The 17,603-nt window shown below is 39.4% G+C and overlaps 1 protein-coding gene across 3 annotated transcripts in view; it reads right to left on the bottom strand.

Annotated features, from left to right (window-relative positions):
* SORCS1 (sortilin related VPS10 domain containing receptor 1) overlaps positions 1 to 17,603 on the bottom strand; it is a 596,232-nt gene that overhangs the window by 82,229 nt on the left and 496,400 nt on the right. For all 3 annotated transcript variants that reach the window (XM_030941406.1, XM_030941405.1, XM_030941407.1), the window contains exons 14-17: positions 16,938 to 17,045; positions 14,781 to 14,898; positions 13,140 to 13,270; positions 9,622 to 9,735 (exon numbers count right to left, since the gene is read on the bottom strand). In XM_030941406.1, coding sequence (XP_030797266.1) covers positions 9,622 to 9,735; positions 13,140 to 13,270; positions 14,781 to 14,898; positions 16,938 to 17,045 — 471 coding nt within the window. The remainder of the gene's footprint in view (positions 1 to 9,621; positions 9,736 to 13,139; positions 13,271 to 14,780; positions 14,899 to 16,937; positions 17,046 to 17,603) is intronic.

Genomic DNA, 17,603 nt, shown 5'->3' with positions numbered 1-17,603 from the left:
AATTCATTCTCTTACTCCATGAATTTAGGCAGTTTACCCATCCTCTCTCAAATCTTTGATTCTTTGCCTACAAATTAGGGATAATTATGGAATCTTTTCCTAAAGTTCTTGGGAAGATTAAATGAGACAATGCATTGAAAAGGGCTTAGCATAGATTTTCGCACATCTAGAACTTAATAAATATTAAAACAACAGAAGTTAGAAAAAAGTATTTAAGTATCAAATATTAACTTGCTATGATAGTTCAAGTTCCCCCAAAATAAAACTGATGTACTTATTGCCAAGGTCGTCTTAAGATCAAATCCAATTATGTCAATTCCTTTCTTAAAATCATTCAAAATTTCCCATAGGTTTATTCTAAAGAGTAACATTCAGGTTTAAAGTAAAGATCCATGACCTGACTTCAATGCATTTTTCTTGCATCAGCTCATTCCATGGCCTGACATGCTCTCTTAGCCAAGTCATTCTATATACTAAATGCCTTCTTTTGCCTGTGCTGTTCATTCTGCCCAGGACGCTCCTTCCGACTGACAAACTTCTACTCATCCTTTAAAAAAAAAATCAGCTTCAAAATCATGCCTTTTGTGAAACCTCCTCTTCCCTTTTGTGAAACCTCCTCTTCCCTTTTGTGACAGTAGTTATCACATGCAACCAAGGTGAAACTGGAACTCTAGGTCTTCTTGTACCCCAGGGGGTGTTACTGTCATTGAGCAATGGTGTTCCTCATTTGCACTCACAATAAAAAAAAAAAAAAACATAAATAGTTTAATTTCTTGGCTTGTGCTATGTGCATTTGCTTTCAAGGGAAAATACTGCCTTGTTACAATGACACTAGACTTAATGAAGCAGGAAATGAAGGAAGCCTTGGGGATGGAGAAGGGGGCTAGTTCTGGGTAGAGTATATGGCTAAGACTTAAAATCTTCCAAAGCTACTTAATGTAGGTGTGCCATGACAAAACAGATATTTGTGTATGCTCATGTGTGTAAATTAAAAGAGCTATGTAACTATAGATCTCTGACATGAAGATACAGGGCTGCGATGGCATGGCTTAACAATTAGGGTAGAGAGAGATTCTTCTACCCCTGTATCCAGAGAAACTGCTTCTGAAAAAGTAGAAGTGGAGGCAGCCTAGATTTCCTGATCTCCAGTGATTAGGGATTATTTATACCAGACTTCCAGGCTGACAGACCTCATTGGTGGCTGTATATTAATCATTGTGACTCTTCATCAATAGATACAGGCATCCCCAAAATGGCCATTTATTCTTTAACTGTGATCCCATGTGACAAGGTATGCTCAGGGGTGGCAATGTGTCCACATATCAACAATAATCTTATGTAGCAGCCATGACATCAGCAATCAGGAATAGAGTTCCATGGCTGGCTAAGCAGGCTTTCCAAGTTTCTCTCCTCAAGGCAACAGGTCTTTGGACTATTCCCCTCAACGGAATAAACAGACCTTGGGATTAAGGGAAAGGCATAAGACAGAAGACCAGGCAGAAAGAAGAAAGCTTCTCTTGTATTAAGCAGGATGGAAACACACGTCATTTAATTTGAATAGTAATAGGTATGTGACTTCATTTTGAAGATGAGCTTGATGAAATGGTGAAATGGGACATATGGCCACACACACTTCACTAAATCACTTAATATCGATAATCATACTGATTGAGAATGCCTCACAGAATCCACTGTCTGAGCTCACCAGTTGTACAACTAAGTTATATGAATTTGTTTTCTATCTTTTGAGCACCTACAGTCCAAGGAATTCTAATACTGAATCCTTTCAATTGGTCATGGAAATGTCAAAGCTTGAAGGGGTCTCTAAGATCACCCCATACTATCCTTTTGTTTTTCACATAAGGAAAAGGAAACACAGTTTAGAGAGTTGCACCTCACACAGGTGACGAGTAGCACGTCTGGGACTCTGGACTAAGTTTGGTGTTCTCTTGCCACTGTACCATAGCACCTGGGTAAGAATTGTTAATGCCAAGGCCATTGATGTGGGCAAGAATTGCCATGTGAGAAAGCAAGTCTCCACGTACAGTGATATTCACGTTTTCCTTCATTTCCCAACCCCAATGTCATCCATGAAAAGATGGAAAACCTCATTTAAGAAGGGTACTCTGAAGAGTCAACTCTGTAGCAGCCAACAATTACTGAGTGTGTGCAGTGAGGCTGTATGGCTCCTGGCTAGAAAACAGCTACAGAGGCCCCTGCAGCGATGAGTCTGTAAATAATGCAACTGATTGCCTTTTTTGTGGACTTTAAATACATGCACCAGTTTTAGGGCCAATTATTCTCCTTGATGCACACTGAAAAATATCCTTGAGAGGAGATCAGACCAAACATCAATACCACCACAAGGCAACCAAAACAGAATCACCTGGAAAAGACCAAAGCCCCCAAAGACACTGGAAATAACAAATCCAGGAAATGGCAGGTTAGCAGAATTTAAGTGTTTTATGGCTTATGCACAGAGGAAGTATTCAAGTTTTTATTTTTAATTGATATATATTAATTATACATATTTATAAGGTAGAGTGTGATGTTTTGATACATATATACATTGTGTAATGATTAAATCCATCATATCCATCACCTCAAACATTTATCCTTTATGGTGAGAATATTCAAGCTTCTCTCTTCTGGCTATTTTGAAATATACAACATAATATTATTAACTATAGTCTACTGTGAAATAAAACACCAAAAGTTATTTATAAAAAGCATATTTTAAAACATTCCAAATGTATGTTGATAGTATAAAGGTAACTATTTTGCTAGAATTTATGTGTGTATTTTTTCTTGAACCCACTATATATTTATAAATAGATACAGAACTTCAACTTTTTAAAAATGTATTTATTGTATAAATATACCCATTGGAATCTCTTGAACCCGGGAGGTGGAGGTTGCAGTGAGCCGAGATCATGCCATTGCACTCCAGCCTGGCCAACAGAGTGAGCCTCTGTCTCAAAAAAAAAAAAAGAAAAAAGAGTCCCCATTGCATATTGAGAAACTAACCCTGAAGAGCAGTAAGAACTGTCTTTGTATCTTCTTCCATGAGGAATTAATGGACCCTATAAAGAAACTCTACAGATGATAGAAATTTCTATACATACTTTTTAAAGCACATCTAGAAATATCTCAGCTTAATAGCAAGAAGAAATCTTTCCCTTGAGAAGATTATCTCGATTTCTTAGAATAAACCAACCCAATGCCCACTTTATTTTATATTTACAGAATCTTTTACCATTGGCATGAAACAAGCAACATGCTAGTTAATTTGGCAACTTAAATTTTGCAGTATGCTCCCTGGTTCCAAAACAGTATAAACAAGATTTAACCATATATAAGTATCACTAAATGAGCTTGTGCTTGTGGATGTGCATACTGAGATATTTATAGATACTGAAAGAGAAACAAAGAGGAATAAATTTGGGGTTATTTCAGCACTAACATGAAATAAAATAAAAATGAATACTGATTTCATTTTATTTGAGCAAAAGGAACTCGTTCAGTAATCAGCTAAACACATTATCTGACCTGACTGGCATAAAGGGACAGACATGTTTTGGTATACACTGCTTTCATCACTTTCTAATTCTGTAACTTTATGAGCCTATGTAGGTTCTTATTTTTGTTTTACAAATGAGAAAACAGAGACTTACATTAAATATGTCCCAGATATTAGTACTGCAGTGACAATTAAACATCAAATACATGTCTGGACTGTGGATTCATAATACAAATACGTTTTTTCCCTTCTTTCTTTACTCTAGAGGAGTCTTCAGACAATAGTTATTGGTGATGGTACACATTTTATAAGGTGATGACTGTGTGCTAGGCATTGTGCTACATGCTTTACATACAGCGTCACATTTAATCAAATTCTGAAGGCAAATAACAAAATGTTATAGGTTAAGGAACTGAGGTCAAGGAAACAAAGTCACTTGCAAAACATAACAGTAAATGGCAGAGGTTAGATTGAACATCCTTAATTGTTTCATTCCAATTACTCCCTTTTTCACCAAACAAAACATCCCCACTTGTATTTCACTCTCAATCCATAACAGGCTGAGGCCCCAGTGCCAGCCTCCTTACTTTCCACCTTCATGTAAAATGACACGTAGAAGCTGTGAGGGCAGAGGGTGAAGAGAGGCAGGGAGCCAACTGTGGAGAACACAGCAAGCTCTACCGTTCCACTGTGTGGGTATGAGAAACCCTGATGCCACCGGACCAAGGAGCAGGACTGGTGGTTACAGCCACCTGGAGGGACATTCTGCACCGTGTTCACTTCTTATTCCATCCATCCTTTCTAAGTCCTAGCCAACCTCTAAAACAAAAATTGTACAACCATTCACTTCTACGTAGTGAAGCTGATAAATATTTTGGCATCTCATCAAAATAGCATTTTAATGGGCACAATAATAACCGATGCCAGGATTTCCCCATCCTGGAGAAGCGGGTAAACCTGAGAACACTGCTATATACACAGGGTAATAAGCTGACAGTGAAAGTCACCATAGACATTTATAAAGTGAGGTATTTAAGAACATGTTTTTATAAAAGGAAAGTTTTCCTGCACGCTTCCAAGTAAACTCTCAGAAAGGTGATGCTGGGAGGTTTGGTCATTCACCCCACTCAATTCACTTTCCCACTGCATGTCTGCACCATGAGCTATGCTGTAAGAAAAGGGTGAGACAAGTGAGGTGCCCAGGGAGCAACATTTATGAAGGCGCTCACTCTCTGGCCAACCCTACACTTGGGATTTCTTTGTGCTTCATCCCAGCCCCGAGGCTAATACAGATTCTGCATTGACTGAGCATGAGGTGACCATGGATGGCTTAAAATCGCACTGGACACAGGGTTCCCAGCGGCTGCTTAACTCTTTAAGCATGCAGGTATTGGCATCTGGGCTTGTCCTGGAGAAAACTACCATTGTGGCCCTTCCCCAGGATCATCTCTTGTTCTCTTTGCATGAAATGACCTTCCTCACCTTATTCATTTAGCTAAATTCTACTTCTCCTTCCCCTCAGCTTTCCTTTACAGAATCCACTGGCATCTGAATTTTAAAGGAGGATGGCACTTAATACAAATGAATCTCTAATTTGTGGGACTCACAGGCAGTCCGTGAGCAGGAAGCTAGTGTTTTAACCCTTACAAGGGAGAAACGTGGCAATGCCTGATACTCAGGTCTGAGACGGAACCAGTTGGCTGAGTGGAATTTGCATTATGAGCTAACAGAAACACCTCCAATTGCCAAAAGAGACTTAATTATCTTTGTATTATTTGTATAACAAGTATTATAGGATGAGAATATTAATTGCAGCATTATTTATAGTGGCAGAAAATAAAAAGTAATCCAAATGTCCATGGAAGAAGGATGACTGATAATACTATAATAATACTTAATATTATAGAATTAAATAAATGAGAAAGTATCCTTATATATTCTGACTTAGAAAGATGTTTAAGACATATTTTTGAACGAAAAAGGAAAACAGAAGAACAATGTATCTAGTAGGAAATCACATATGAAAACAACCTCCCAAATTAATTTGTGTATTTTCTCTTGGGATGAGTATTTGCTAGCAAATGCAAAGAAAAGTTTTAGAAGCATGCATATCAAACAGATCACAGTTGTGTGGCGAAAGGGGGCCAGGATTGGGGTGATGATGTAAATTGGCTTTTAAACATATAAAACATACACATTTATTTTGTGACTAAATATTTTTAAGTAAAAATCTAAATGTATAGTGGCAGCATTATTAGTGGCTACAACATTATACACTGAATCTGCTTATAAAATACCACTGAATCAACACATAGCCAAATGACATCTGTGGTGAGGGGCTGGAGTGACATTAAGGGAAACAGAAAGTTTTTTTCCAAGTTCACCGTCATTTTACCTCTTACCAACTCTTGAGTTGGCTACAGACATTGCAAATGGGAATTCAGTGGTGTGAGGCCTTCTTTGTAGATGATTTCAGGCCTCTGTCCCAGCTAAGGGTCTTCGTGTTCCTAATGCAAAATGTGTAGTTTAGACAACATGCTGGTCAGTGGGGTTATTATTGAAAACCATTCCCTTGACTTTCGTGTGTAAAGCCCTATTTGCATATTCACTCCTCCACCTATGAGCATGTTACTTATGAGAGCAGAACATTTACCACACCCGCTAATGGCTGGTATTTATCATATGTTCTCTTTACAAACCAGCTTGCTCACCAATGCTGATGCTTTTCTGCAAAATGTTTAAATGGAACAGGCAAAACTGGTGGATGTGGCAACTTAACAAAAATCATCTGGGGTCAGATGCTATCGTGTAATACCCACTGAAATGAACAAGCCCCTGAGAGCGAAGGTGGAGTCCTAGAAGGTAGAGTTGTAATTTTGTGACTACTAAACATAACAACTGCATTGACCAACCTTTATATACCTGGATGCTTATTGCTAAGTCACATTTTAATTGACATTATAATTTTAATTTTATGTGGCATAGATGGTATTCCTTTTGAATATAAAACTACTTAATCATCACTGATGTTTTATTTGATGTTAGTCAGGATTTATAAGATCTCAATGGGCCAGGTGCGGGGGCTCACGCCTATAATCCCAGCACTTTGGGAGGCCAAGGTGGGTGGATCACGAGGTTAGGAGATCCAGACCATCCTGGCTAACATGGTGAAACCCTGTCTCTACTAAAAATACAAGAAATTAGCTGGGCATGGTGGCGGGCACCTGTAGTCCCAACTACTCTGGAGGCTGGGGCATGAGAATGGCGTGAACCTGGGAGGCAGAGGTTGTAGCGAGCTGAGATGGCGCCACTGCACTCCAGCCTGGGTGACAGAGCGAGACGCTGTCTCAAAAAAATTAAAAAAAATCTCAATGAACTGAAGAGTGAGGGGTCACAGGTGTCATTCAGCCTTGGTCTATGATTGAGTAGCATCTGGAACAATTTGATCCCTCTGTGTTTCAGCCTCCTATCATCAATACCAAAGACAGACTAATGTAACTTTCTTGACTGATTGCGCTGGTTATAAACAAAACAAAACAACAAAAAAAAACAATTCTTAAATTAGCTTGAGGGGCTTCCAATGCCCTTTACAGTGTCTAAACATGCTAGTACCTGCAAGTAATAAAACTCCTGTCTTTTGCATTCCTTCCCCATTAAGTTTAGCTATTTTATCAACGTTTTCATTTTTTCCCCCATGGTACCATGCTAAGACCTCACTGACCCATTTCTATAAAAGTGTTACTTGTATTTCCTTGGATGTTGTGTTATCATTCAAAAAAATCATAGCTTATTCCTTTATTCAAAGGTTCTAGGAATCCCTAACATCAGAAATAGGAATCATTGCAGTCCTTTTCTATGCCTTTCCCTCCTTGAAAAGAATAGTATCTATTATTTTGATAATCTTAAAAAAAAATAAACATATTTAACATTTCAAATACAGAGTACATCAATGGAAGTCTCACCTCCTCACGTGGATTCTCTGTACTGTGGCTGGCTTGAGAAAGGAGAAGGGGCTTTGTCAAGTAGAAATGGCAGATTGGTAAGGCTCCTACCTCCTTTATTTCTCCTTTCTCCTTCTTCCTTCCTTTTCTCTCTCTTTTTTTTTTTTTTTCTTTTCTTTCTTTTTTTTTTTTTTGTAGAGATGGGGGTTTCCCTATGTTATCCAGGGTGTTCTTGAACTCCTGGACTCAAACAATCCTTCCACTTCAGCCTCCTGAGTAGCAGGGACTACAGGCAAGTGCTACCACACCAGCTTCTTTTTTAACTTTTTATTATCAGAATTTTCAAATATGTATGAAGAAAAGTAATGTAATCAATTCCCATGTGCTCATTACCCATCTCCAAAAAATTATCAATACTTATCTGTTTTTTAACACTTTAAAACAAAACTCACACAAATATGTATCTCTAAAACCAAGGCTTTTTTCTTAGTCTAGCCAAAATGCCTTCATCATGCCTAAATATATAATTCTTTAATGTCACTTATGATGGTTAACTTAATATGTCAACTTGACTGAGCCATAGTAAGCCCAGATATTTGGTCAAATGTTACACTTCTGTGTGTTTTTAAATGAGATTAACATTTAAGTCAGTAGCCTGAGTAAAGCAGATTGACTTCTCTAGTGAGGGTGGGCCTCATCCAATCAGCTGAAGGCTTAAATTCAACCAGCTGACAGTTCCCAAAGTAAGAGAGAATTCCTTCCACCTGATGGCATTCAAACTGGAACACTGGCTTCTTTTCCTGCCTTCGGTCTTGAACTGAAAGACAGGCTCTTCTGGGTCTTGGTCTGCTGGCCTTTGGACTAGAACTACAACATTGGCTCTTTGATTTCAGGCCTTCAGACTTGAACTAGAACTACACTGTCAGCTCTCCTGGGTCTCCAGCTTGCTGACTTACCCTGCAGATCTTGGGACCCACCTACCTCCATAATCGAATGAGCCAATTCCTTACAATAAATCTCTCTCTTTTTTTTTTTTTTTTGAAATGGAGTCTTACTCGGTCGCCCAGGCTGGAGTGCAGTGGTGCAATCCCGGCTCACTGCAACCTCTGCCTCCTGGGTGCAAGTGATTCTCCTGCCTCAGCCTCCTGAGTGTCTGGGACTACAGGCGCACACCACCATGTGTGGCTAATTTTTTTTTTTTTTTTTTGTATTTTTAGTAGAGATGGGGTTTCACCATCTTGGCCAGGCTGGTCTCAAACTCCTGACCTCAAGTGATCTGCCTGCCTCAGCCTCCCAAAGTGCAGTGCTGGGACTACAGGTGTGAGCCACCATGCCTGGCCAATAAATATCTTTCTAAATAAATATACATCCTACTGGTTTTGTTTCTCTGGAAAGCCCTAATACATTACCCGAATTAGTGTATGTTCAATTTTCCTCGATGGCTCAAATGTGTCTTTTTACAGATCATTTATTTGAATCAGAATTTAAATAGGTTCCACACACTATTTTACAGTTTATAGATACCAACTACATTTGAGACAAATTTACAAATTTTTTTCCTTTTTATAGTATTTCTTAAATAATACTGCATAAAAACCCATGACACAGAATATTAAACACCAAATTTTAGAATGTGATTCCGGATTTACCAAGGTCAGAATGCATGTTTAAATGTGTCAAGACTGAACATAAGGAGAAAGCAAAATACATTCGTATTAACACTACTATACTTTTAAAAAGTCAGTGAGTTCCTTTTGTGATTCCAGGTTCCACATCTATAAAACAGGAAAGGCAAATATGAAATATCTATTTGGACTTTCTCATCATGGATATAATGAGGGTAAAGGGTAACTTCACAGGATTAAATAACTTGAAAACAAAGTGTCGAGAAAATGAAGACATTTTTATTTTAATATCATCATCGTGATCTTCATCCAATAAACATTGCTCTTTTTAAAATTTGCAATTGGGATCTTATTATCACATGAAACTTGCACTATTAGTGCAAAGTTGTGCTTCATTGTTAAAATGAACAAAAGCAATTACATTGTGCTGTAAGGAAATATGCTTGGTCTTTGATCAGAAGTAATTCTGTCAGTATAACACATGCTGAAAGGCAGCAAAGGTTGGCCTCTCAAGGTCACTACTCCAGACACTTACCCAGTACTATTGAGGTAACTCTGTCCCAAGCTGCAATCCTTTGAGAGAGAGGATGGATTGAACCAAAATGCCGGCAGGCACTGGCCATTGCTGTGTCGCTCATAACCATAGTCGCTGTTAGGAAAGAGCCAAGAAAAACCTTTCAGTAGGTGGCAAAATTACTGAAAACAATTCCATGTCAGTCCACAGCCAAGTGCTACACTAATCAATTAGTCAAAATGAACAAAAACAAGACAAAAAAAAAAAAACAACACAAGCATTCCCTGAATCAATGACTTCTCAAAAATAGAACTTTTTTCATAGAATATCTATCAATTATTCAGGAAAATATCCTACACAACTGGTTATTCCATTTAAACACTCTTAAGCTGAGCGAGTAGATTGTGTTCTCATTAGAAGGATACACAATACAGATGGCTGGGCCCAGAGAAAGCTGTAATGAGAAAACAGGCAGTGGTGGGACTCAACCCTTGGTGAGAAATTCATCGCAGAGTTTAACACGGTCACATGTGGCACAGTCCTCATTACTGGTGATGTCTTTGGGATGCTCTTCCAAGACATCTGGATCTACCAAGTAGAGCTGAGCCAGGTCTCTCTGTGTACACTCCATATGCTTCAAAGTTACAGCCAAAAAGGAAATGTCCTTCAGGAGTGTCTCGAGCATTTCCCCTAAGGAAATGTTTCATACTAGGCAGTTAGCGCTGCCAGTTGGGACTAACTGCTTTAAATCCTCTCTCTACTTTGGAAATAGTCAAAGACTTCCCTCTCAGCTTCCTCTCATTCATGCTTCCAGGGGCCTCTGAGTTGCCTGATATTCTTGGCTTCTGGAAGATGAACCTGGGCACAGAGAATGACAACAAATTGCACCTCCACATGCACAGACAAATCGCAGGCAGCAATCGGCAAGCATTAGTATGAACTGGCCCATCTGTGTAATGGAGGTGAGACGCTGGCACACAAGGATCAGGAAGGGAGAAATAGGCTCAGCTCAGAGGCCTGTCACCAGGCAGCTGGTACTTAGAATTTTGCACATACCGCAGGATTTGGTGCTGGTTCAACGCAGCATGGGTAGGAAGACTTCAGAATTGCTGCCTATAGGACAACCAGTGTTCACTTTGGGGAGTTACTTTACAAATGCTGGAGAGGGACAGGCAAAGTCATTTGGGGAACTGTCCAGGAGAAAGCCAAACCAAAGAGAAACACTCAGGGACAATCACCTTTCATTACACTACAGCCAGGTGTAATCACTGAAACTCCAGCTACTGGTAGAAACCCAACAAGGTTGTGATGAGCCTTCCCAAATATTTTCAGAAATCATGCAGTTACAGAAATCCCATTGGATCAGAAAACCTTACAATGGCCTCCTTCGTGATTAATTTCCCACTTCTCAGAATGCATTTCAGCTGGTGGGATGAGTAGCAGATCCAATCACAAACGAATGCAGGGATTGGGCCAAGACTGAGGGGCACAAGGGATGTGGGAGAGGAGAAATCTAATTGCTTATCTGGTATTCCTTTCAGTCTGGACTAGCTTACAATTGAGAAAGAAAAACAACAACAACAAAAGACTGGCTTCCTTTGAAGCCTGTAGAAAAGATTCCCAGAGAAGCAAATGTTTCGAGGAGAAATCAGGACATTGGGACATCTCATCTCATTTTTTTTTCTCTTTGGTTTTCTACCAGAGAATAAATTTGCCTCCTGCTAAAGAATGGCTGTTTCTTAAGGCAAAAGCTAAACCACTAATGTAAGATGCTAACTTCCTTTGCAAATCTTCCTTGAACAGGGTAGAAGAAGAAGAAGCAGTTGCTTCAAAAAGAGGGATGCGACGAATGACTTAAAATCTCATGGTAGTTTTCCCTGTGAATGCATTTCAGGGTGGGAGTCCTGAAGGGTAGTACAAAGATAAAATATTTTTGTCACTGTAATAATATTGCACTAACTAAAACAGAAGTCACAACTGGGGAGGCCCCTGAAGATTTCATTTTGAGCTTCAATGTAACTGAAACTCTGTTGCCCTCTGGCTGAGCCCAAAGAGATATTTCGTTGGCTCTTGGCTTGGCGTCCTCACCAACAAGGGGTACAGCTGTGGGTTACTGGTCTGACTGCTGGCTGCCACTCTTGTCAGACCTTCTTAGTGCTAGAATATCTCCAGATGTCTATCATAAGAGAAGGTTTAATTTTTCTAAGATATGTGATGAGTATGTACACAGTATCTCAGTCCAATCACTGATATTTTAATGATTCAGTATGTAACCTGAGACTGCAATACAGCTAGAAATAAATTGTTAAAAAATGACTTTAGTTCTTATGCCGGTCAAGTTAGGTAACACATATGTATATATTTAGTGATTGCGTTCTCTAAATTAAAAACAAACAAATAAAGGAAAAGCAAAAAGAAGAGGGAAGAAAACAATGGAAAATGAGATGGAAAACACCAAGGGAGTTACCACTTACTTGTCCTCAATAATGTGTAAGCCTTACCTGAACAATTAACACTGACAACAAGCCAAGGGCTTCACTGTGCCCACAAGCTAGCTTTCTGCTGAGTAAATGTCTCAAGAAGGACTCTATGGCACTCTATGGCACATTTAGAGTTTAACCTCTAAATGTCTCAGTACTTCTCCAGTTTAAATTAACTTAATCCTGGTAAAGCAAGAAGTCTCCTTTATCGCTAGGTTCACCGAGTTACAGATTTGCAATACCATTGAATCCATCCTTGCTCTGAGTTCAGGAATGTCTTCCATGAATCTCATAATCTGTGGTCAGCTAACTACGAATTGAAAACTTGCAGGGACAGAAAATTTACTGCCTTAAAAGGCTATTATTCCATACAGGCAATCCTAGATTCTAGAAAGCTTTCATCTAGAACACAAATATGTTTGTTTTGTTTGCTCCCTAAAAAATACATTTACTGTTTCCAGTGTTGCTGTTTGAAGCAGCACAGAAAGAATCTGCCTTTTTTTTTTTTTTTTTTTTTTTAAGAGATAGTCTCCCTCTGACACCCATGATGGAGTGCAGTGGCGTGATCTTGGCTCACTGCAACTTCTACCTCCCAGGTTCAAGCAATTCTCCTGCCTTAGCCTCCCGAGTAGTTGGGATTACAGGTGCCTGCCACCATGCCCAGCTAATTTTTGTATTTTTAGTAGGGACAGGGTTTTACCCAGGCTGGTCTCCAACTCCTGACCTCAAGTGATCCACCCCCCTCAGCCTCCCGAAGTGCTGGGATTACAGGCATGAGCCACCACGCCCGGCCAAATCTGCTCTCTTTTTGTCCTAGGAATCCAGCAATTATATGAAGATAATTACCAGCCATCTTCTGAGTCCTCTTTCAGTCTAAAGAAACTCTTGATTATCCCACATACACATGTACATAGCTAGTAAACTATGAGGTAATTTATAAAATATGAAGCTTGCCACTTAGCCCTATGTATGTTACTGTTATTTCAATTCTAGGTTTCATTCAGGCCCTTGTGGATTTGATACACTGAATAGCTCCAGGAGATAATTGCACAAGCTCACCAATCAAAATCAGCCTCAGTGCAGACACAGGGTTCAGATTCCATAGCTCCTGCATATTTTCCTTGCATACACTTCCGCTCTGATTTTCGCTTCTTATATATCCTTTTTGCTCCCATGATACACGCTTCCCCCTGTAAGCAGAGGAGGATCACAGATACTTGGGCACATAGTTTGGACGTTCCCTGTTCCACATGAGTGACGTTTAGGGAGACATTTGCACATCTTAGTGTAATGTGAACTTTGGTGGCCCTCTTTGTGCTAACAACATTTTCCTTTTGCGGTCCAAAGCCCTCTTATACAACCTGACTATAAAGGCAATCCTAACAATCACTGAGGATTATTAAATAACATTCTTAATTTTGTGTGCACTTACCAAACCTTTATTTGGCAAAGTGTTGGGTGCAGTGCTATGAAGGACACACAGATAAGTAAGACTCAGCCTGTACCTAGTGCATTGCCAACAAATCTGTAGTAATTAAGTTCAATTCCCCTATAGTAAAAGATTTACACAGTTGGTCATTTATGAGAGCATGAAAGAGGAGCATTGCTAAGAAATATAAAGATCCATTTTGCCTCGATTTATTATGCCTCTGCCCACACAACTTTACAGCACAGATTTTAATGCTCCTCTACCAGACAAGTGATAGAGCTAAATTCAGTGTTTTCCCACAAAATAAATAAAAGCTTTGAATATCACGATGCTTGTGCATCCCAAAGGAGAAAATATCAGCAATGTAAATGAGCGATTTTATTGTTTAGCCTCTGAAAAGGGTGGGTGTTCCCAGATAACGCAGGGCCCACTATCAGACACACTCCTCCTTTTGTGTTTCGGAAAGATCAGAGTAGAATTTTGCTTAATCTACAGAACACTGTCTTTCTTGAGCAAACTCACTTTAACTGGCTTCATTACACATTTACATTCAAATATATTACTTAGTCTAGGTTTGAGGTATATGACGTTTTTCTGCCTGAATATGGTGATGGTTTTACAGCAGGTACTTCTACCATATCCTTTGAGAGATCTGCGGAACGACTTGTACCTTGGGAAATCAAGGGAGAGACACTTCCATCCAAGCATTTTGATATAAGCTGAATAGGTGAGAGGCCAGGACAAATGAAAGTTGCCTGTTAATAATTCTGCATTCTCATACCAGGAGTACCTGGCAAGGAGGCAAAAAGTACTATATAGTTCCAAGGAATCAAGGCAAAGGGGAAGAAGGATTTCTCCGGCAACACTCACCCAGCATAATTTTGTTATTTTATGTCTCTGTTTGCACTGCTAGATAAAATTGAAGATCTCTTCCTCATCCCCTCCCCCACCATGCAACCATATGACATTCTTAGATGAATTATGTTTGGATCTCAGTGCTGAATTGGTATTTCATTTTGAGTTGTAAGTCTAAGCCAAGCACATCTGAATTTTGTCTCATTATATTCTAGCACAATAAAAACAGAAATGACTTCACAACAAGCTATAAATGGTGAGCTTGTTCACTGCTGTGGAACACAAAACGTGTAAGTAAACAGTAGATGGACATTTTGGCCTAGATCATCCTAGTTCCTATACCTTAGCAACTAGCTTTCCCTCAACACCACTCATGCTTCCTGCCCAGGCCTTAGTCTCAGTTCTTTTCCTCCTACCTGGCTGTGCAGCTGCCAGGGTCTGTAGTCCTCTTCGGCACACCGTCTATCAAAAATGGACTTGTAGTCTACTTTGACCAGCTGCCATTCAGAGCGGTGGCTGAAGTGTCCAAACACTCTACAGAGTTCATGGTGATAAAAATAATCACAATGATAATAATGCCATGAGTAATAACCACAGAGAGCATTTGTGGAGTGTTCACCCTGAGCTAAGCACATTACATGAATCACATCATTTAATCCTCAAAACACATTCATGAAGAGGGTACTTTTTTTTTTTTTTTGAGACAGAGTCTTGCTCTGTCACCATGCTGCAGTGCAGTGGTGCAATCTCGGCTCACTACAACCTCCGACTCCCTGGTTCAAGTGATTCTCCTGCCTCGGCCTCGCGAGTAGCTGGGATTAGAGGCATGCACCACCACACCCAGCTAATTTTTTGTATTTTTAGTAGAGATTGGGTTCCACCATGTTGGCCAGGATGGTCTTGATCTCCTGACCTTGTGATCCGCCCGCCTTGGTCTCCCAAAGTGCTGGGATTACAGGTGTGAGCTACTGCACCTGGCCGAGGAGGGTACTATTACTGGATCCACTTCACAGATAGATAACATGAGGTTCAATGAGTTTTGTTAACATTGCAAAAAACAAAATCAAGTCATAATAACAGGTAGAACCAGACCCAGAGTGTTTAATTCAAGAGCCCACTTGTACATATTGTGCCACAGGATTGGTTGGGAAAATATGGTTGAGAAAAGCAATCATAAATGCTGTATTCTATGTGGTCCAAGATTAGACTTCTAGGTTATCTTGCTAATGCACATAGTTCTCATGGTTTCCATGCTATTTTACCTTCCCACCAGCCCCTAGCGAAAGTGATCAGCAGAGCCAAGTACTTACAATGGCTTCCTACATTGCACATTCTACTCTCTTTACTCAGAGAGACTTAAGTATTTACTGAGATGTTTGAATTACCAATCATAGGTTTGAAGAAAAGCCATGAAGTGGCCTGTTGGGTCAGTTTTTAAAAATCTCTGTTTTGAAAATATAAAAATTGAAGAAAGACAAATCATGGAATGCATTGCTAATTTAGCTATGTTTCTCATTGAGAAAAGTGTAACTATTAGTCATATTAGATTTTTATTGTTGTTTTCTGCCATTAAAAAGTAGTAGTGGTAGGCCTGGCGCAGTGGCTCATGCCTGTAATCCCAGCACTTTGGGAGGCTGAGGCGGGTGGATCATGAGGTCAGGAGATCCAGACCATCCTGGCTAACACGGTGAAACCCTGTCTCTTCTAAAAAAAAAATTAAAAAAAATTAGCTGGGCATGGTGGTGGGTGCCTGTAGTCCTAGCTACTCGGAAGACTGAGGCAGGAGAATGGTGTGAACCCAGGAGGCGGAGCTTGCGGTGAGCTGAGATCACGACACTGCACTCCAGCCTGGGCAACACAGTGAGACTCTGTCTCAAAAAAAAAAAAAAAAAAAGGAATAGTGGTAGGGGAGAGAATTGGAAAGCTTACCGAGTATTGACTCTGGCTTGAAAGTTTTCACTGATGACCAGATCAACTACTTTACAACCATCCCTATTTTCCATGTCCACTTTTCCAAAGGAATGAATTATTACAGTTTCATACTTGAAATTCAAAGTCCATGTGGCAGGGTCATTAATCTTTCACAAATTAATGATCATCACATTCCAGACAAAAATGAGTATAAATGCAATTTCACAAGAACAGACTGTTCTCACGGTTTTCCTAACATGCCTCACAATTGGGCTAGGTAAAGAGCCAGGGAAAAATACAATGCTTTGTGGCATTTTGATGAAACTCTATTTTCTGACTTAAAGCGAAATCATTCCTATATGCCTGAGATTTTCTACATATGCAGGTTCTTTATTATTAAAGTTTTAAATGTACAGATTTATTTCCTATTGAAATTGTCACTTCTAGTTTCTCTAAGCGCCTCAGTCTGGGTCTCCTAAAAACTACCAAAGAACCAAGAAAATAGCTGCCCATATTTTTCTTCCCTATTTTCTGTACGCTCTTGCAGTAAGATGCAACAACCTTGAACCTAACAGCTGCAAATCAAACAGGCTTAGCTATAAAACATTTTTGTAGATTACTCTTTTCTATGAAGGCTGGACCACGTCATAGTTTCAACTTACGTCATGATGAGAGTCTCTTCTCCAGGCTCACCCAGAACCCCATCCACAAAAAGTGGAATAGATGTGAAACTGTATTTACTCCAAGATCTCCCTTCATCAAAACTCAACCTAATGATATAAAAAATATCAGTCATCAGATCTCTGAAAGAAAAAAAATAGTCATTTCAAAGGGAAGATACTCTCAACCCAGAGATAATACATTTTAAAAGTAGCTGAGACATTGTCAAAATGAGCCTTTCATAGAAATAAGTGTTCTTAATTATATCAGAAAATAGAAATACAGTTAGCCAAGCCATGGGGACACAGATGTATTAAAACATCAATAAAGGAACAGCTACATTAAATGGGAATTAACTATAAGTCTTTTATAAAATATTTGAAAGTTTGGATTTTTTTTATTTCTTAGACCTCAAGCTCTTGACCCTGTCCAAAACCTCTCTACTGTCTAACAAGTCTCACAGGTGATACTGAAGAGTGATGACCTTGTAAGACTTAATGAGATTTCAACCAACCCATCTCTAAGTGACCAAGTCCTCAGTGTGTCCTTCTTACAACTATTAATCCTGGTTGACCTCACTGAATGAATGAGTACAGGATAGGCTCTTGAAAGCAAGAGAAGATAATTCTTCAGTCCTGATGGTCACTGGAATGGTCTAAATGCTTGTG

This window comes from Rhinopithecus roxellana, chromosome 11, assembly GCF_007565055.1.
Source record: "Rhinopithecus roxellana isolate Shanxi Qingling chromosome 11, ASM756505v1, whole genome shotgun sequence".
Taxonomy (NCBI): domain Eukaryota; kingdom Metazoa; phylum Chordata; class Mammalia; order Primates; family Cercopithecidae; genus Rhinopithecus; species Rhinopithecus roxellana.
The sequence above is the reverse complement of the archived record's forward strand: the minus strand, read 5'-3'. Positions and strand labels throughout refer to the sequence as shown.